This window comes from Danio aesculapii, chromosome 15 (assembly GCF_903798145.1).
Source record: "Danio aesculapii chromosome 15, fDanAes4.1, whole genome shotgun sequence".
Classification (NCBI taxonomy): Eukaryota; Metazoa; Chordata; class Actinopteri; order Cypriniformes; family Danionidae; genus Danio; species Danio aesculapii.
In genome coordinates this window covers 11,503,344-11,524,453 of record NC_079449.1, presented here as the reverse complement: position 1 = coordinate 11,524,453, position 21,110 = coordinate 11,503,344, and the positions used below count along the sequence as shown (strand labels likewise).

General features: G+C 35.1%; 3 protein-coding genes across 4 annotated transcripts in view; 2 read left to right on the top strand and 1 right to left on the bottom strand.

Annotated features, from left to right (window-relative positions):
* Positions 1-225: 225 nt before the first annotated feature.
* Positions 226-4,430, top strand: psenen (presenilin enhancer, gamma-secretase subunit). The gene is made up of 4 exons (XM_056474511.1): positions 226-316; positions 710-803; positions 907-1,011; positions 3,773-4,430. Exons 2-4 carry the CDS (start codon positions 743-745, stop codon positions 3,910-3,912), a joined length of 306 nt encoding a protein of 101 aa, XP_056330486.1. The 5' UTR covers positions 226-316; positions 710-742; the 3' UTR covers positions 3,913-4,430.
* Positions 4,431-10,191: 5,761 nt separating this feature from the next.
* On the top strand, positions 10,192-13,625 carry hspb6 (heat shock protein, alpha-crystallin-related, b6). The gene is made up of 3 exons (XM_056473503.1): positions 10,192-10,470; positions 11,024-11,146; positions 12,480-13,625. The coding sequence occupies exons 1-3, from the start codon at positions 10,312-10,314 to the stop codon at positions 12,624-12,626; spliced, it is 429 nt and encodes a 142-aa protein (XP_056329478.1). The 5' UTR covers positions 10,192-10,311; the 3' UTR covers positions 12,627-13,625.
* Positions 12,935-21,110, bottom strand: part of proser3 (proline and serine rich 3) — a 28,952-nt gene continuing 20,776 nt past the window's right edge. For both annotated transcript variants that reach the window (XM_056473501.1, XM_056473502.1), the window contains exons 11-14: positions 20,212-20,401; positions 17,892-18,066; positions 14,848-14,929; positions 12,935-13,798 (exon numbers count right to left, since the gene is read on the bottom strand). In XM_056473501.1, the coding sequence (XP_056329476.1) occupies positions 13,768-13,798; positions 14,848-14,929; positions 17,892-18,066; positions 20,212-20,401 (478 nt within the window). In that variant the 3' untranslated portion in view covers positions 12,935-13,767. The remainder of the gene's footprint in view (positions 13,799-14,847; positions 14,930-17,891; positions 18,067-20,211; positions 20,402-21,110) is intronic.

Below are 21,110 nucleotides of genomic sequence, written 5' to 3'. Positions count from 1 at the left end.
GAGTGTGGTTTTCATTCATTCATTCGTTCGTTCATTCATTCATTTATAAAACTGGGCTTAAATGTGACCTGAGGATGTTAAGCTTTCACCCACAACTAGCCCAAAAGGTCAAACACCGTTCAACCCATAATAAAAAGACAATTTTTCGTCAGACGCGCTTCATACCCTAATCAGCAAACTTCATTACCCACCATGCAACGCCGCCGAGTGACATCACATTATAGTTTTCATCAGGAAGCGGAACCATAAAAGTTGTTTCCCCCTCGCCTTTGTTGTGTTAAACCCTCCGTTTTGTCGTCTGTGCTCGTCTTTTAAGGTATCCGTAAATCTTTACGAAAGTACACCATCAATGTGAGGATTTAGAGAAAGCAGTCTGACGTATGTGATCGGTTATTGTTTGCTCGCAGACCAGTAATGCTGTTTTACTGAGCTGTACATTAGATGGACGTTCATCTTAATTCTCGTAACATTTAATGTATATCTTAACACTGTTTACAGTTGGTTATTAATTTAATCGTGTGATAATGTGTCAAATGTGTAACGGAGGCTTTAATGCATGATGTTTTACAGTAATCCCAATTTCCCTGTAGCAGTCATGTGAATCACTGTATTATGGCAGTACTGATTTGTATAGGCAGATGGCAGCAGTGTTTCAAGATATTGATGACTTCGTGACTTGATTTATCAAATATGTTTGTTTTCTTCATAGGAAACCCACCACCACCATAACAAATACTTCATTATGAATCTGGAAAGGATTCCCAATGAAGAAAAGCTGAGCCTCTGCAGGAGATATTATTTAGGTATGTTGCAGCAGTAGGATATCATCATGACATGATTTCATGTTTTCTTTCCTTGTTTTTGTGTGTATACTGTTGTTTTCAAAAGTGCTGATTTATTCCTCAGGTGGATTCGCATTCCTCCCGTTTCTTTGGCTTGTAAATGTTTTGTGGTTTTTTAAAGAGGCCTTCTTAAAACCGGCGTACACAGAACAACTGCAGATAAAGTCATGTGAGTATATGGTGCAGAGTGTCCGTGGGGTCTTAAAATGTCTCAAATTTCCAAAATTTAGGCCTTAAAAGTCTTAAATCCACTAAAATATTGTGTTGTAGGACTTGAATTATTTTAAACTGGTCTTTATTTTCCTATGTCCACGTAAAGCTATACAGACAACTGTATTATGCAAGAAATGTAATATCTGCTATATATAACAGGGGCTTTAAATCGGTATGCACAGTGTAAAAAACTATAATGCATAAAAACTCTCAGGTGACTTTCACATTGAAGATCCAGATGCTGTTCCATGAACTGAGTTTGTGTAAACTCTACTGTGTTTACATGCAGTGCTCGTGATACTTTTAAGGGCATCATTTGAGTCCAACAAATACTTTAAAGAGTTACTTGATCATCAATCTCTAGCTTACACAATGCCACAAGCGGTACGGTTTGAGAAGTCATGCCATGTTGTGAATATCGTTCTGCGTTCTTCTAAGCATTGTTGCTTTTATAGCACTGCTATTAACACATATTACATGATAAAATGTGAAGTCAGTAGTTCTTAAGAAAAGTGTCTGGCGAATGCATGCATGACGTGTTTAAAACACTTAAAGGACTAGTTCACCCAAAATCAAAGTTCTGTCATCATTTACTCACCCTTCACTTGTCAGAAACCTTTTTGATTACCATTTGTCTGTTGAACACAACAAGATATCCAGAACAATGTTGAAAATGTAGCCAGTGTTATATCATTGCTCCTGCTGCAGCAAAGTTCCTTGACTATTATGCCAGATTAAGAGTGTAGTTCCTAGATATATCGGCCTAAAAATAGCAACTGTTCATTTTCCATTGATCTTAGTACACAGTGTAACTACAGAAGGGTCAAGCTTTAAATGGGTAAATTATTGAAACTTTGTGGTCAATTTTCGAGCGATCTGCTAACGGTCTAATCCGATTCAATGATCTATGCTAAGCTAAGCTAAAAGAGCTCCTGCCAGATGCAGAGATTGGCTAAATGGATCCAAGAATCGTAAAAATCAACTGTTTAAGTCAGGAGCAGTTGTAAAATGAGATTCTTTTTAAAAACAGGGTTCCCACTCTTCTTGAAAGTACTTAAAAACAAACACGGGTCCCTTATTCATTCATTCATTCATTCATTTTCCTTCGCTTATTAATCAGGTGTGTGGGTGGATCATAATCATCATCATCGTTATAGCTAAAAATATGGAGAAATGTCAGTGTTTGATGAAAAGTTGTGTGTTTAACTGATATCAGGCTTCATTACAGTGGCGGATTTAGGCGTGGGCAATATGGGCGATCACCCAGGGTGGCATCTTGCTGGGCGTAGCACAGGAAAACGGTGCAAAAAAAAAAAAAAGTCCCCTAGTAAAAGCATTGAGATACGATTTACTTTATGCAGTGTATTAATTTAGACTGGCCTTTTATGTAGAGGTGTCAGCATGCAGCGAGTTGACACAACTAAAGTTTATGTAATATGATGATCATGTTACTTTCACCAAGCATGGCTATAAAGCAGAAAGGAGGGATAAAGAGTCAGGGAGGTTAGACTATATAACATTAATTCTCTGCCATCAGTCGGGTCTAAGACTACAGATACTTCTATAAATCATTTTCATATAGAACTGTCATAATATTCATGCAAAAGATTTCTTAAGTAATCTTAGTATATCACTCCAGTTGTTACATTGTTTTCCAGTAATTTTAGGATTGATTTCTTTTTTTATTTAGAATAATAATTGTATAACAATATTAATAATAATAAATATATATAAATTCTTATATTTATTGAAAAATAAATATAACAATATAAAGAGGGAGGGGGTGTATGGGGTGGTTCGCCCAGGGTGCCATTTAAACTAGAACCGCCACTGCTTTATTCAGATGAAAACTATTAATATTTGCTCTTAAGGATGTTACAAAGGAGTCTGGTTCTGCTTCTTTGATTTTTGTTTTGTTGCTTTCCTCAAAATGCATATGCTTTGTCTTAAAGGAATGTTTTTCTTAATTTTTTGGCAAATTTTTAATGTCACCCAGAGTAAAAAAAAAGCACTGGGAAACACCCATACACTCTTGCATTCACACACATACACTACGGTCAATTTAGCTTATTAAATTCACCTATTGCACATGTCTTTGAACTGTGGGTGAAAACCTGCAGAAAACCCACACCAACACGGGGAGAACATGCAAACTCCACACAGAAATGCCAACTGGCACAGCCGGGACTTGAACCACCAACCTTCTTGCTGTAAGGCGACAGTGCTAACCACTGAGCCACCGTGTCGCCTGCTTGAATTAAATTTAAAATAAAATTCATGGTTTTATTTGAACAGTTGTACTCGAAAACAGAACGCAAACTTAAAAGTCTTGGGTTTAAATCTTGTACAATAACGCTGACAAATAATACACATTTTAGCCATATTTCAGGAACCGAATATTAGCAATATTGAATTCAACACATTTTTTAAAATTCTTTAAACATTTGACTATTTTAAACGGTCAAAAGTTTGGAAAATTACTGACATTTTTTAACGTAAATATTAAGTGTAAGTGAAATATTAGTACAGTAAAGAAGGTCATAGCACTACATATGCTGGGGTATGAATTACAAAGTTTGATTTAAAATGAATGGAGCTTTAAAAAGTCCTTGAATCTGCTGTTTATGAAAATGTGGGAACCCAGTAAAAGACAGTGGAGTGTTCCTATAACTCATGTATACACATTTAAATGTATGCAGTTTTGCATTCTTCCACAGATGTGAAAAAGTCTGCTCTGGGTCTGTTATTGTGGGTGGCCGTTTTGACGACGTGGATCACCGTATTCCAGCATTTCAGAGCGCAGTGGGGTGAAGTGGGAGAATATCTGTCCTTCACCATTCCTCTCGGCACAGCCTGAAGAGACCCGCTGCTTCACCTTTAATCTGCTTTTATTCTCTCTGTTCTTCTGCTAATTTTACCGCTGTCATCGCATAGAAGATAAACGGGATCGGTCTGGGAGTGGTGGTATTTTGTGAACTGATGAAATGGTTTGATTGAGTGAGAGAATATGGACACGGATGCATCATGCTTAAGAATTCATTTCAGGCACTACTACTTATTTTTCCTTGCCTTTTTTAGTTTTAGTGGAGATGTTAATTATGTTGTATTTGAGAAAACACATTCTCACACATTCATATTGTCAACTCTAACCTCTGTCAATGCATTGAGAAGAATGTATGACAAAGATCTCTGGACCAGGCGGCGGTCTGTACAAAATAAAGTATTTTGGCAGTTAATGACGTTAATTTGACTGTTCTGCAGTTTGTTATTCAAAATGATTATTTGAATCATTTTGATGGACAGGAAAAATACTTATTTTGTTCACAAGTATAAGATTGTGTTTTTGCACAATTTCAAATAAAATCTGGAAATGTGCTTCAGTGTCATTGTTTTTGTTACGAAATTTTAAATACAAAACTGTTTGAAAATATAGTATAAAACAAAAAAAAAATTAGCAAGGCAAGTTTATTTGTATAGCACATTTCATACACACTGGGGATTCAAATTGCTTAACATGAACAGGAATAAACAAAACAAGATAAGAAATAAAGAATAAAAATATTTAAAACAGATTAAAATCAAATCTTCAAGCTCATGACTCAAATAGAGTTCGAGTTCTCATCTTGACATTTGTGCCATATTTATATTGCAGTGGTTTAATAGAAATATAGATGTTATAGTAAACTAAAATCATGAAAAACGCATTACATAAAATAAATAATAACTGTGACAGCCACCCTTTTATTATTAGGTAGATTCGAATTGGTAAATCTTTAAAAACTACTAAAATACGCTCTAGTACAATTTGTGCTCGCCTTAGCCTGATACAATTTGAAGTATTTCATAGAATCCATTTCTCAAAAACCAGGCTATCTGAAATTTTTCACAATATTGATGACAGTTGTGACAGATGTCATGCACCAAGGTGTGATTTAAGTCATATGTTCTTTATGTGCCCTCTGTTACAGAATTATTGGATTAATTATTTTATAATTATGTCCAAGGTGTTGCAGGTAAATATAAACTCATCCCCTGATGTTGCCATTTTTGGGGTTTCAAAGATTTGGTCCCAGTTCAATTCTAAACAACTTGATATTTTGGCCTTTACCTCATTATTAGCCAAGCGTCGTATTCTACTTCACTGGAAATCAAATAAGCCTCCAACTACATCCCAATGGCTTGTAGATACCATGCATTTTCTAAAGTTGGAAGAGATTAGATGCTCCGGGAAAACAAATTTCTTTAAAAAGTGGCAATGTTTTATAAATTTAACTCGCTTAAGATCTTGCCTTCAATTTATTAGATGCACTCTGCTTCCTTTTAATTTATTTATTTCGTAGTAATTAAATTTTTGTCTGTATTTAATGATTACTATTTTAGACTGTTTAATTGTAAGTATTTACTTTCAACATTGACAATGTATCTGAACATTTGATTGTGATAGTTGGTTGTAATATTCTGTACACATCCATTTTTCTTTTCCACTTTTACTATCATTATTATTTTTTAAGTTTTTTTTTTTTTTTTCTCGAACCGAAAGCAACAAAGATGTAACTATTTGTACTGATATAGTGTTTGTTATTTCACAATCAAAAATTTGAACATAAAAACTACTAAAATGGCCAATTAAAATGAAAATAAAAAGTATTGATTTAAATGATCTGAAAGAAAAACACTGGAGATAAATAGGTAATGTTAGGTAATGCTAAAATAATGCTAAAACATCTTGCTTTTGTACAGAGATATAATTATCTGAACATCTATCTAAAACTATTTCAAGTAGTGTTTTTGTAATTGTATAATTATAATTGCATGACGTTTTCAGCAACCTATAAAAGAGAAACTACCTGCTATAAACCTGACAAAGGTCTTGTCGTCGATTTCAGTTGCAAGAGCAACAAATAATAACTTGACTTGTAGTTGATCATTTGGTAAAGTGGCAGAAGGTAGATTTTTCTGAATCATCTGTAGAACTGCATCTCAATCATCACAAATACTGCAGAAGACCTACTGGAACCCGCATGGTTCCAAGATGCTCATAGATATCAGTCAAGTATGGTGAAGGAAAAATCATGGTTTGGGGTTACATTCAGTATGGAGGCATGCAAGAGAATGGGTGGCAACATCAGCAGCCTGAGGTATCAACACATTTGTGCTGCCCGTTACATTACAAACCACAGTAGAGAGCACATTCTTCAGCAGGATAGCGCTCCTTCTCATACTTCAGCCTTCAAGGTCAAGGTGCTCCAGGATTGGCCAGCCCAGTCACCCGACATGAACATTAATGAGTAAAGATGACATGTAAGATAAAATGAGATGGTAAGATAAGGGAGGAAGCATTGAAGATGAATCCAAAGAATCTTGATGAACACTGGGAGTCCTGCAAGAACGCTCTCAGATGACTTTATTAATAAGTTATTTGAGTCATTGCAGAGATGTATGGATGCAGTCCTCCAAGCTCATGAGAGTCATGCACAATACTAATTCTTTTCCCACTGCACCATGACTTTATATTCTATACTGGACATTATTTCTGTTAAGTGACAAGACTTTTGTCTAAGCAAAGTCAGACCTTACTGTCTTAATTAAATAATTAAAAATCAAGGCATAAACATTTTATTTTGGTAAAATAAGTGTAATCTAGAGGACTTTGCCTTTCATATCAGCCACTTCTGATACCAAATAATCAACTAGAAGTCAAGTTATTATTTGTTGTTCCTAAAACTTGGATAGGCGACAAGACATTGGTCAGGTAGTGTATATATACTGTAAAAATCGATATATACTGCTGAATCAAAGAGCTTTTCCTACTGACTTCAAATATTTCTGTGAAACTGGCTAAACATATTTTATTAAACTTTGTACAGCTAAAACAATTTAGTCAAATCCTGATTAACTTGGTGATCATTTGTTGTCATGACTCTGTGGTAATGATTTCATTCAAATCAAGCCAAATCAACCTAAATACATTTCACAAAACTTGTTTATGGCTTATATTAAGTAGAACTCTCTATTGTAACAGTCGCAGGTTACCACATTTTACAGCGCATACCTACTTGTCAAATACCATTTTTAGCTTGTTGCAAATGGAAAACAAAAGCACGAAATGATTAAGAAGCTTCTAGCAAACTCCACATGATGGATGGGCTCTATTGTCCTCTTCCTTACTAATAACCAGAGCATGCAATCATTTTAAACCCACTGCATACCAGACTCTGTAATATCAACGCACGAAGCCTCTGTCTCATGTGTAACCCCGTACAGGCGCCTATTATGAAATTGGATCCGACTTTCGAGCGGATGCTAAGCCCCTCGTGGATCTTCATGGGACCTTTTTTTAGTTGCCTACAACCAATGCAGGAACAGAAAGTTAGAAGCCGGTGGCAACAGCAGAAGAACATGCTATCCTCAGTCCTGGTGATGTGCATGGTCACGTTTTCAATCCAAGGTCTAGAAATCCATTCAAGCCATATGATAAAGCTGCATGCTGAATTAGATTGTTGTTAGGATGTTGTTAAATGTTTTATAGTGTGTATGTATTAATCCTTTATTAATATATTTATTTGAACAGACGTTAAAATGTGTAGACATGGTCACCTTTTACCTTGACATTTCCTTTTCCGTCTTTAGCTCTAGAGTTTTTAATTAGATGTGTTTATGGTTTAGGTTTTGCGTTATGCAATGATATTAAGAGTGTTACTTGATCAACAGAGACTAATAGTGATCATTGCATCAAGCTTTTTTGTACATATATCTGCCAACCACATTTCCCATTAACATTAATATAGAAAATGCCTATGACTGTCAGTATATAGAATATTACAAATCCATAAACTTTTATTTGTAAATAAACCCTTTGCCTTATGCCTGATTCACACGGGGCTTCAGCGTTAACGCTTGACAGAGGGCGTGTCTGCACTCTCAGAAATAAAGGTACGCAAGCTGTCACTGGGGTGGTACCTTTTCAAAAGGTACAAATTTGTACTGAAAGGGTCGATATTGGTACCTCAAAAGTATATATTAGTACCTAAAAATTTTAAGAGGAACAATTTTGTACTTTTTAGGTACTAATATGTACCTTAATATGTAGGATTAATTTGGACCTTTTAGGTACAAATTTGTACCTTTTGAAAAGGTACCACCCCAGTGACAACTCAACTAAAAATATTTCTTTTTGCCTCACAGCAAGAAGGTCACTGGTTCGACTCCCACTGGGTCATTTCTGTGTGGAGTTTGCATGTTCTCCCCATGTTGGGCTGGGTTTTCTCCGGGTGCTCCGGTTTCCCCCACAGTCCAAAGACATGCGCTATAGGTGAATTGAATAAACAAAATTGGCCGCAGTGCATGGGTGCGTATTTGAATGCGAGTGTGTATAGGTGTTTCCCAGTACTGGGTTGCAGCTGGAAGGGCATCCGCTGCATAAAACCTGGCTGGAATAGTTGGCAGTTCATTCCACTGTGGCGACTGATAAATAATGGACTAAGCCAAAGGAAAACTAATGAATAATATTTCTTCTACAAATGTAATAGCGAACAAAATGTCACCTTGGATGACCTGAGGGTAGGTAAACTAATAGTACATTTTCATTTTTGAGTGAACTAGCCCTTTAACTAAGCCCCCGAACCCGAGCTGAAGTGGCTGTAAAATAGAAATTAGTTTTGCATAACCATTTATTGTTGTCACCAAACACGCCAACGTAAAAAAAAGAAATACTGATATTACTATTGCTACTATTAAAGTTTTTTAGCCAAAGGAAATGTGTTTTTATAAAAAGGCAACATACCTTCACCAAGACTGGACACGACACTGGGTTGATGTCTCCACTGGGTCTTAAAGGCGAGAATGACGGCCGAATATCTCAAATATGTGTATCAATCCCCCGAAAAAATGTAGAGACAAAACATGGAAGGTAGATAAACTGTTTCTATCTGTTTAATATAGATCGGTTATGATAAAAAAAAAAATCACTTGACACTAAATATTATAAAATAAAATAACCAAAATATTATTGCATTGAAGCTTAAATAAACTTTATAACGCAAAACAACATTACGCACCCATATCAACATACTGCTGTTCTGCATCAGTTAAATCAGTTGACTGTTAAAATTTTAAGTTTTAACCCAACTGGTTGAGTTATTAAATAAATAACCTAATAAAGGGTAAAAATAACCCAACAAAGCATCAAACATTTAACCCAACTATTTGAATTATTAATAAATAACCAAATAAAGGTTAAAAATAACCCAACAAAGCACTAAATATTTTTAAATCAACCATTGGATTAAATAAATAACTCAACGTTTAATGTTAATGTAATATACACTTCCAAAAAAGTAAGTTTTGAAGCTGAGTATATTTCATGTGTTCATTTTAGTAATGTGTTTGTTTTTAGTTAGTTATATTTGACGCAAAAAAAAAAAAAAAAAAAAAAAACTTTCTGAGAGTTTCGCAAGACTTTACCATGGCCTCAATCTTCTGGCTCCAAATGATACAAGATGACAGCTGGCACACCTGGAAAAACGTGGCTTCACTTTTCAATTAATAGTTTTGACTAATTTGTGACTTGTGATCACTGAAGCCATGTTTGAAAACTTTAACTAGCCTATATTGAGATACATTTCTTATATCTAAAATGGAAAAAATAAATTTAAGATCGAAAGGGATTTGTCGGCACATGCTGTGTCATGTGAATAGATATGACTACAGCAGTTTACAAACTCTCCAATTTATTAATAGCTGGACACCTCACCGCTATTACACATAACAACGACCCTTTGACATTGAATAGTGGCACATTCAGTTTTTGAAAGTCCCTCTTTGCTTAATATAAAACAGCTGAGGTGATGACAGGAAGTGGAACCATTTGAATGGAGACCATAGTGTTCCCCATTGAATTATTACATAAGAGGACACCGCTGTGCTTTCAACATGGGAATAACAGGAGGAGTTGAATACGCTCTCATTGACATTCCATAACAAATGCTGCTTTAATAACACTTTTGGCATCGTGCTTCGTAATTAGATATCTGAGATCTCTGATAGCGCCATCAGCCCACTTATTTATGGCATTTGTTTAAACGAGTTTATGTGAAGGGGCGGTGTTTCCGAGCTATTTAAATCTCCTTAAACCTGGAGGAGGGCAACACTTTTTTACTCCAGAGTTACACGAGAATATATAAGCTAGTCAGGCAAAATCATCTGAATTTCTGAAGCAGTTTTAGTTGTTGCCTACCTTTCGTATTCAACGCAGAAAATGGACTTCGACTTGCCTCCTTCTATCCCAGTGAGCGGTATCCCATGGGAACGGGTTCTCCCGCCGTTATTTCCACGGTTAAACGGGACGATTGGACCTTATTCATGGACACCTACCGAATTTTTAATCCCCGTTACTAAGCAAACAGGAGCAGCAAAGGTGGAGTAAACCTCTTTCACGTCATAAAATACAAACATAGGCCTATTATTTAAACAGCAATACTAGCCTAATTAGGCTACCTAAAGGAATAGCCTAAAATAAAACGACGAATTCTTAAGTTATTTTCATTGGTTATTATTTACGTGAGGTTTTACGATAATTTGGAAAATTAATAGTATATGTAACACATTTAATTGATTAGATGTATCTTCATTTTCTTAGTAAATAATTATGACCAATTTAGTTTACACACAAGTAAACAATTATTTAATTCATTAACCCTCAAATTGTCACAATTGTCAGATTTTTCCCTATTTAACCTGTTCAAATTATTTATTATTATAATAATTATTATATAACTAAATAATCTTTAAATTATTAAATACAAATTAAACAATACAGATTAGATAAATTGTTATGAAAAATAAAGCTACAAAGTTTTTAAAATGTCTATTTTAAAACACCAAATATTTTACAAAGGTAAATGAAAAAAACAACAACATTTATTAAATCTAGTAAATATATGTAAGCTCTGAATATTCCTTCTCTACAGGTTACCTGTGATCACAATGGATTTACAGTGGAAGTTGATGTAAAACACTTCAGTCCTGACGAACTGCTAGTTAAGGTGTCAGGAGATTATGTTGTGGTTGAAGGAAAACATGAGCAAAAAAAGGTAAGACCCCAGCGGCCTCTTTATCTGTAACAATCATAGTTCACCTAAAATGACTTCACACACAGGAGTTCCAAATGCTTATTTTGTGGACAGTGAACACACACACTTACATGCTAGTGATGCTCCGATCGATTGGCCGATAATCACATTTCACGACTCGATCGGTACTCACTGATCTGGCCGATCTTATGAACAGAAATATGCAGGAATCCTTAAGGTAATTTCGATACCTTTTTAAGATTTTTAAAGACCTTCTCAAAACATTTTAAGACCTCATCGCCACTTCAAGTTCTAATCAGTATTAAACCTTTAACTTAAACAGCTGTAGTTAAATAAATCAATGGAGCATAACCGTGCAACAGAACTCGGATAAGCTCTGAAAAAACAAAGCTTGCAAGAATAAATTACACTGTTGTTTTCAGCGACAGGTTTCAGCCAATGTTTAAACTCGTCTTTCTCCTACCAGTAGTACGGAAACTTAGTTTCCCATTTTGCCATCAGTTTCGCTCTATGGTTTCGCTACATGTGGAGACACATCACCTTCCCACATTTGTCACAAATTACGTGACATCACCTAGACGTAGGAGCCGAACCAATCGTGTGGATCGAGCACGCTGTTGTTAATATTAGGAGGAAAATAAATATATTTAGGCTTTTCTGGAGTCAAACATTTTGGATAACACTTGAACAAAATGTAAGACCTCGTAAAAACACAATTAAGACTTTTACATACGTTTTAAGGGCCTTAATTTTCTCATAATTGATTTATCAACTTTTAATACTTTTTAAGACCCTGCGAACACCCTGACTACAACATGTGAGCAATGTTTCCAAATTGCATTGTCAGTCATTATTCTTACCTTTTTTCTACCTGTTTTATCTATTATTTTTTCATAAAGCTGCTTCTGACCATTACATGTATGCAACATCTTTAATTTATTTTCTTAGGTAAGGTGAGATCTCATACATAGAGGGAAAATGGGCTGATCACAATGATAAGGAATCGGTAATCAGTATCGACTGCAAAAATCCTGATCAGAGCATCCCTAATACACACATAAATAATGTTGGTAATAGTTTCAGTTCATTTTTACTTCCATAGTATTCTCTGTCCAAATAAACATTCTTCAAAACATCCACACACAGTCATACAGGTTTGGCACAAGTAGATGACAGATAATATAATTTTCATTTTTTTTGACTGAATATCCCCTTTAACATGCTTAAGATTATCAGATGTTACCTCTGCAATAAAACACTTTGTCCTGAACATCTGAGACGTGACATTTAGGAGCAAGTATGAAAGCTGATTCATGTGTTCCTTTAATCCTAGGACGGCTCAGGCCTGGTAACGCGTCAGTTTAACAGACGATACCGGATCCCAAACGGAGTAAACATCATGGCTCTGGAATCAGCAATGTCACCTGAAGGAATGCTAGTGATTACAGCACCTCTGACACAGACAATTACTGAACACTGATCAATCACACAAGACCATGATGCTGGATTTGGTGGTTTATGAGGACTCTCCAAAAGTGTAATGTATTTTATAGACTATTTTGAGCAATGGTCTTAATGTATTTCTCATTTTACATCTTTAAATTCCATAGCATAGCTTCAAAGAATCCAAAAAGCTCCACATATCGATAAATTATGTTATGATAGCTGTTGTAACATTAAGATATGATTGGATTGCCTCTTGTTACAATTATGAGATAGTCTGACAACATGCAGGAAATGTTCATGGGCCACTGATATCACCACATTGAAATGGTATAGTGTGTAAAAACCACTTATTATAAGACCTGACCCCACCTCTACCTCTAAACCCAACCTCATTGGAAATTTGGAATGTGAAAAGACCCCATTAATTATGATTAACAGTTTTGAATTACAAGGACACAATGCATGTCCTCATAACCCCCCTTAACATTGTAATACTTAGCTCATAGCCATGCCATTGTGTATTTGTGTCCTCATAAACCACCAAAACCAACACACACACACATATTTTTTGCCTTCATTCACAGTTTTAGCTCTTAACGCTAAATGCAAGGCACTTAAAGCTCTTGTTGGTTTTCACATTATGCAATAGCAAAGACCAAAGCAGACTTCTCCTCTCACTCCCTCTTGTGGATGAACCACTCACATTAACTGCTGGTTCCATACTTGATTCCAAGCCAGCAACATTGAGTCACATTTTCTTCACCCTTGCAGTTGGTTTAGCAAGCAAAGCTTAGCATTAACAGGTCTTCTGATCCACAGTCACACAAACTCACAGTCAGATTGAATTTATGATGGGAATGTATGACGATTGATATTATTTTGTGTCAGTTTCTTGCACAGATTGTTCGGTTTATCTTGTTGGGTTACGTCGGGATTGTACATATTTTTAAAAATGAAAGTAAATGTCATTTCCTTTATATAGTATTGGTGTGATGTACAGTTTGAATGTCAATAAATCTAATGTGGAATCTTATTTGCAGAGGTCTTTATTTAGAAATACATTCAATCACGGTTAAATCTAAAATATAAAATAGCATTAATAAATAGTAGCAAAAATAAACATGATATCATGTTTGAAAGGTATTATCGCATCTTTGTGACAGTAATTGTGTTCCTCAGAGCTGCTGGAGCATCAGGTCCACCTCACTGGAAAAATACAAATAAAATCAAGCGAAAAGTCAATACAATTTACAGTCTGAAGTTTCTGATGAGGATTAGAAAGAAGCTTGTATTAAGTCTCACACTATGTTAAATTCACGTCTTAAACTTACAGTATAAATACAGTATAAATGAATAATGTGGACACATGTAACACCCGTAGAATTAAATAGATTTAATAAAAACAACAGATATCTGCACAAAATGTTTGGAAGCTAGAGGAGCCTTGTGTCATTGGCAGTGTGTAAAGATTCAATATTTTGGGAGGAGATGAAAGTGGAAAGATCATTTCAAAACAAATATTCCTGGAACCAACGCTTTTTTTTGCTGGGCTTATACCCAGAGAACTCAAATTATAGTAGAAGCGAACAAGTATTTAAAGACCTCAGCTTGCTTTTTTTTGCCAAAAGATGTTGCTGTGCTATGGACAAAGATGCAAAGACCAAACACTATTCAATAGATAAGACCGATATTGTCAAGCATTAGAAAAGATAACTTGCATACTAAAAGCTAAACAGCATGTATTTGCAAACATATGGAGTCCTTTCATCAGTTTTATCAAAGATGTGAAATTAACAGAGGACAAAGTTGATTAATATATTTGTGTGGACAATGCAGATATAGTCTCACAGTTCTGTATTGATATACTCTTCAATAGACATTTGCTGTACCTTGTACTAAGTATGATTATAATAGTCACTTTTGTATAGATTACCATTAACCAAAAGCCAGGAGCATTTTATTTTTTGTGTTTAGTTTTTTGTTTAGTTGTTTTTATATATATATATGCATATCCTTTTTTTTTTGTATAACTTGGAAATGCAGAAATTTTATTGTTGTAAAAATGTATGTAAAGTGTATAAATTGAAAATGAAAAAGTTATATATATATTATGAACTATGGCAAAAAAGTCTATACATACACATATACACACACACACACACACACACACACACACACACACACACACGCACACACACACACACACACACACACACACACACACAGGCTCTTTAAGATAAACAGCAGATACTGACCACAGTTGTTCCTTTACCCATTTTCTCTGTTGCCTGAGTACTTGTAATAATGGATCGTCTTCAAATTCCTCCCCATCAGAGTCTGTACGAAAGAGTGCAATTATATAAGGAATAAAAATATTAATATACACTTTACACACTTAAAATAAAATATCAAACAATATTTTTCAATAAACACTGGTCAGAGATTTAGTGTCCACATTAAAGTCTGTGTGAAATAAAAATGAATAATGTTTACTTTCCTAGTCCACATTGTTACTCTTCAGGTGAACACTAAATCCATTTAAGTTAATACACACGTTTGTTTTGGTAATCTTCAATCAATGTGTGACCATTTTCTTTTATTTTTGAAATGGCAGCCTTAAATATGGCCCACAATATGGACCCTTTTCAAAGTTGGGAAAACCTACAGCACAGTGAATGAGAGAGTACAACAAAACATATTTTTACAATCTCATTTACTGAAAAAATAAATACCCCACTATGGTGTTATCAAGACTTTCAGAAAAAGGAAAAAAAAGTGAGAGACAGAAGAGAAAACATCAAATTTACTGTCCTGCCCCCTAGACGCAGCATTAGAAACACCTTGCACAGGTAGTAATCCATTTTGTAATTTGACCCAAAGATGATATAATCCATGTGTGAATACATATAAATGTACATATGTATTTTGAAAAATCTAAATATAAAAACCTTTCAAGGTTATGATGACTGTAAACGCGTCATAACAGTCTTGTGAAAAGGGTCTATTCTTAACCCTGTCCCTCTTACCACCTCTCCCTTTTAGGCTGCGTTCCACTCCACTTTTAGACACGCACTTGCAAACTTCCCTTCCCTTTTTCCTTGGGGGAATCCCTGCCACAAGTGCGTAACACTTCAAGTGAACGAGGGAAGCTTACATGGACATATACTTGACCCCTTGATTTTGTCTGAGGGAGCGAGTCGGCTTCATATGTTCACTCCAGCACCTAAAGTATATGTCCCAGAATGCAATGTGACTGTGACGTCACAACAATGTAGTTTTCAAGTGCTCAAGGGTTTGGGGCATTACATTTAGGCTGCATTTACACTGCATGGTTCAAGTGACTCAATTCAGATATTTTTCTCCTATGTGGTACAGATCAGCTACGACCCATGTACGTGTAAGCAAGGAAAAAAAAATCACATGGATTCCGATTTAGTCAAATCAGATTCAGGCCTTGTTCATATGTGGAAATTTATCCGATATGAATCGGATCTTTGCCGTTGCGTCTGCAGTGTAAGCAGGTAGATCGGATTTTCACCTGTCAATGCGAGTCACGCGTCATTAAAAAACCATAGCGAATGACATCAAGTCTGACGGTTTCATTTCGGAAAAATCTCATACACAAGGACTAAATACGCTTATATATTGTTATAGAGCATACATATTTAGGCATATTAATGAAAGAGAGAGAGTGTAACATCCGCCACGTAACCAATATAAACTAATTACCATGTTTGTAAACATTCAGGATGTGCGCGCAGTGAGGTTGCAGAGAAAACCAGGAGCGCTATCATTTACAGCGAGGGAATGACATCCAATGCGGTACAGAGTTTGTTGTTGTCTTAGAAATAAGTTATATTGATTACATATTATATATATTATTTACATAATGCTTTCAGCGTATTATAACAGCTTATCACCCAGTGATAAGCAGTGATTCTGCAAAATTAATGGTAAAGTGAGTGACAGGTCAATCTGCGATAGCACCCTCCCAATGGATATTGTATAAGATGAAATGGCCAAGCATCCAGCCCAAAATATACATCTCTCATGAAACTCCAAGTGTTTTTACAAGAGAGAAGTTAAAGGCCTACAAGTCTTTGGATGCCAACAATTTTGTTCTGTGTGGTCATGTGCAAGAAATAATGTTCCATGATTACCAGATTCAAAACTTTGTAGTGCTAAAAACCGAGGATAGAGTCAAGCATTTTTAATTAGGTCGTCACTTCACTCAGCTCCCTTTTAGCCAAAGACGTCTGCGGTTGGCATTAAAAGCAGTGTGGTGTACGGTAAAAGTTACGTTTTCTATTCGAATTTTTCTATCGAATTTGGCATCCTACCGCACAACACGACATGTTTGCTATTGCAACCGGGGACCCGTGTGACGTATGTTGGTAATTCGTCTATTTAAAACTGTGGCATACGTCACGTGCATAAATCACGCCATGGACATTACATTAAGATGCCTACTGGTTTAAAAAGTCCTAGAATAAAAGAAGATGGTCAAATGAGAACTTTTCTGTCATAAACTATAGTAAAACAACAACTTGTCAAAAAGAATTTTTAAAAAATGAAACCCCGTAAACACATTAAATACAAGAACAGAGAAAAGAGCGTTCTTTTATTATCAGCTGTTAGTCAGTCCCCGCTGTTTTTTTCCTGGTCATTGCGTCATTGTGCTGTGTAAATGCAGACAATCAAATACGAGTCACTTTTAAAAGATGATGTAAGCAGGTCTGCAAAAAAAAAAAAATTCGGATACACTCACAAAATCAGAATTGACCATCAAGATCTGCAGTGTAAATGCAGCCTTACATCCATTCAGATATTCCACCTGTAGTGGACACTTGTGTAGTATAATCGATCAAGATAAGCAGGGAAGTTAGTAAGTGAAGTGCATACAAAATTGGACTGGAATGCAGCCCTAAATTTCTACAAGAAAAAGATTGACAAAAGGAAACCCCCGCCCCCTACTCAATACTCTGTTTCAGTTGGAAGTACATCAACATGCTGAAATGTAAATGTAAAAGTCTAATCCTGTGAACGCAGGATAAAAAAAAATGTACAAAAGCTAAAAAAAAAAGAAGCATATTAAATGCAAGTAGTGTTGATGTTTAGGTTTCAAATAACTTGTGGAACTTCTTGCTAATAAATAAATAAAATCTAGATGTTTGAAGGATAATTCAAATGCAACATCAATTAGTATTTTTAATTTTGATTATTTTTCCAATTATGACGGACAAGATATTTGTGGTATAGTTTACAGCTGGTCATTAAGAAGTGCATGGGGTGGTCTTGCCTTCTGCCTCCTGCATGAGTTGATCTATGACCTGCACGGATTGCTGCACACCGGAACAAGAGACTGCTGGGGATTGTGGGGGTGGAGGTGGTGTGTATGCTTGAGAATCTGAAGAACTTGGAGTCTTGCATTGTGTTGGAGAATCTGAACTGGCAAACAGAACCTCAGAGACCGCCTGTCAATGTCAAGGACAAGCATTTCATTTTTCTTTTTCAGATTTACATATAAAGCATAGATATAAGTGATTCACTTACCTTAAACAGGCTACAAATATTTAAATATCTATATATGGCTGGTAGTTTTAAGCTCTTTTATATATATATATATATATATATATATATATATATATATATATATATATATATATATATATATATATATATATATATATATATATATATATATATATATATATATATATAAATATATATATATATATATATATTTGCATCAAATGGTGATGTATGAGTGTGTGTCGCATTGTGTCAGCTATTACGATGAACCAAATTGCCCCTTAAAACATTAAAGTTATTCCTATCCAATCCGTTCTTGATTCTTTACTGACCGATAGCATTTGGAAATATTTTACTGGCAAATTGGCAGCTAATGTTTGTTTTTCTCTTCTCTTTTTTTAATTTTTTAATGTGTTTTTCTAAATTAGAGTGTAAAATCTCTAAATATAAAATTAGAAACATAATCATTTGACTAGCTATGCAACATAAAAACATACCTGTGTAAAATAAAATCAGGCCGAACAAAAATGCACTTTCACTCTCTGCCTGTAGAAGGCGCTAATAAAACAGCAGGAATAACTGAATATGAATAAGTTTAAGGCCTAATCCCAATTCTATTTTTGTACCCCTTAAAACCGAGTGTGAAGGGGAAAGGCTTCAAAATTTACCCGTAAGAATTGGGACAGCACTACAGCACCTGCACACGTCATCATATGTCATCGCGATCTCTTGCTTCATATGAGATCAGACGATCACGACTGCTGTGTTGATTCCAGTTGTGTTAATATTTCGTATTTATCTTCAGGAAATCACTGAAGGCATATATTATGTTAACATAACGATCTAATGTGCCAATAATCTTGTAACTGTACTGCACATTTACACAGTGGCCATATTCTTATATGTAAACACACCAAAAACAACATTAACATTACAGCAGACACTGTAAAAAGCTCATTCTCAGCCACTAGACTTTTCTGACAGTCTACTTGAGTGTCACTGAGTGTCAGAATGTTGTGGGACTGCTATACAGGAGTTATTATTATGGATTATAGATCGCGAAATTTAGAGGTTTTTATTTTAGTATTTTTTTTAATGCATGACAGTAAAACACAAACGCGGTTTTGAATATATTAAAACATGTGCTTGTTTGTTGTAAAAATTCGTATTAATGACAAAAAATACTAATTTGTGAATCCCCTTACTTCCGGGTGCAGCTGTGGCTGGTGTATTCTGGGAAATTTTCATACCCCTTGGTTTCGAGTGTGGTCCTGAAAAATCTTCATTCGAAGGGGTATCTACCCCTTCTCCTTAGCCCTACACCTTCAAGCTAAAGAGAAGTGGTACCCCTACCCCTCGCTTGGCATGTTCTCGTGAAGGGGTAAGGGTGTCCCACTTCTCTTTAGCTTGAAGGCGTAGGACTAAGGGGAAGGGGTAGATACCCCTTCAAATGAAGATTTTTCAGGACCACACTCGAGTAAGGGGAAAGGCTACGGGGTAGAATTGGGATTGGGCCTAAGAATATTTCCTTGGTTTGCAGTTAACAAAGCTTCTGTGCTGGTATTTAATATGCATTATACAAAGATAATCTAAAACAGACGACGTGGTGGCGCAGTAGGTAGTGAGGTTTCCTCCACAAGTCCAAAGACATGCGGTACAGGTGAATTGGGTGTGCTAAAAAAATTGTCCATAGTGTATGTGTGCGAATGAGAGTGTATGGGTGTTTCCCAGTGATGGGTTGCAGCCGGAAGGGCATCCGCTGCATAAAACATATGTTGGATAAGTTGGTGGTTCATTCAGCTGTGGCGATATATATATATATATATATATATATATATATATATATTTTTTTTTTTTTTTTTTTTTACCTTATAAGGAGATGAGCCCCCCTAAAACAAAAATCCTAAAATTGCCCCTGCCTATTACCAAACACCGCAAAAATAAAGTACTGTAAAAAAAAACTGCCTAAACACAAAACAGTCCAATTTATGGCAGATCAGTACATCTCTAACAGAAGTGTTATGTATTGATACAATGTAATAAGGAGTTTAATGAAACGTTTATATTCTTAGCGTCATAAAACAAACCTGTCCCAGAGCGTTGTGTATAGGTGAGGGTGGCGGTGCTCGGTTTCCAGAGTGCCCTCCTCGTGCTGAACTTTGACACTCTTCCTGCCACCTGCTTTTTCCACTTGGCTTCTCTGCATTGCGAGTGACCCCTTCATGACTCCTGGAATGTCTGACTCTCACTGGGCTTCTGCCTGGATCACTACCATGACTAGAAAAGAAAAAATAGAATTTGTAATGGTTTAATATTAAAAATAAAATATATATATATATTTTTGTGTTGATGATTATTATGGTCTAATATGCCAATTTATGGATACAATTTTTTGCATTATCAATGTTTAAAACAGTTTTACACTATATTTTGACTTTACTACCATTCAAAAGTTTTGGTTAGGTAATAAATAAAATAAATAAATAATAATACAATAAATAATATACATTTAATTGATATAGGATGACAAAAGTTTTGACCATTTTTATGATGTAATATACCAATTTTTAAAAAATATTTAATGTTTTAAAACAGTTTTACACCTGATTTTTATTTGTGTGTAAAATGTGATGAACTACAATTCAAAAGTAATTGTACATTTAATTGATATAGAATGTCAAGTTCTTTTTATGTTGCAATGGTTAAAAATTAAAAGGTTATTTTTTTTGGTTTTGACCATTATTGTGATGTAAAATACCAATTTTTAGGAATGCATTTTTTTACTATTTAATGTTTTAAAACAGTTTTACACCTAATTAATATTTTTGTGGAAAATGTGATATACTACAATTCAAAAGTTTTGGTTAAGTAACAATAAAATAAAATAAATAAATAAATAACAATAAAATATATTAATTCATTCATTTTCTTTTCGGCTTAGTTCGCTTATTAATCAGGGGTCGCCACAGCGGAATGAACTGCCAAC

Coding starts and splice junctions, on each gene's coding strand:
- psenen (XM_056474511.1), top strand. CDS start 743: ATGAATCTGGAAAGGATTCCCAATGAAGAAAAGCTGAGCCTCTGCAGG. Junction 804..906: donor CTGCAGGAGATATTATTTAG/GTATGTTGCAGC, acceptor TTTATTCCTCAG/GTGGATTCGCATTCCTCCCG. Junction 1,012..3,772: donor ACAACTGCAGATAAAGTCAT/GTGAGTATATGG, acceptor ATTCTTCCACAG/ATGTGAAAAAGTCTGCTCTG.
- hspb6 (XM_056473503.1), top strand. CDS start 10,312: ATGGACTTCGACTTGCCTCCTTCTATCCCAGTGAGCGGTATCCCATGG. Junction 10,471..11,023: donor AGCAAACAGGAGCAGCAAAG/GTGGAGTAAACC, acceptor CCTTCTCTACAG/GTTACCTGTGATCACAATGG. Junction 11,147..12,479: donor GAAAACATGAGCAAAAAAAG/GTAAGACCCCAG, acceptor CTTTAATCCTAG/GACGGCTCAGGCCTGGTAAC.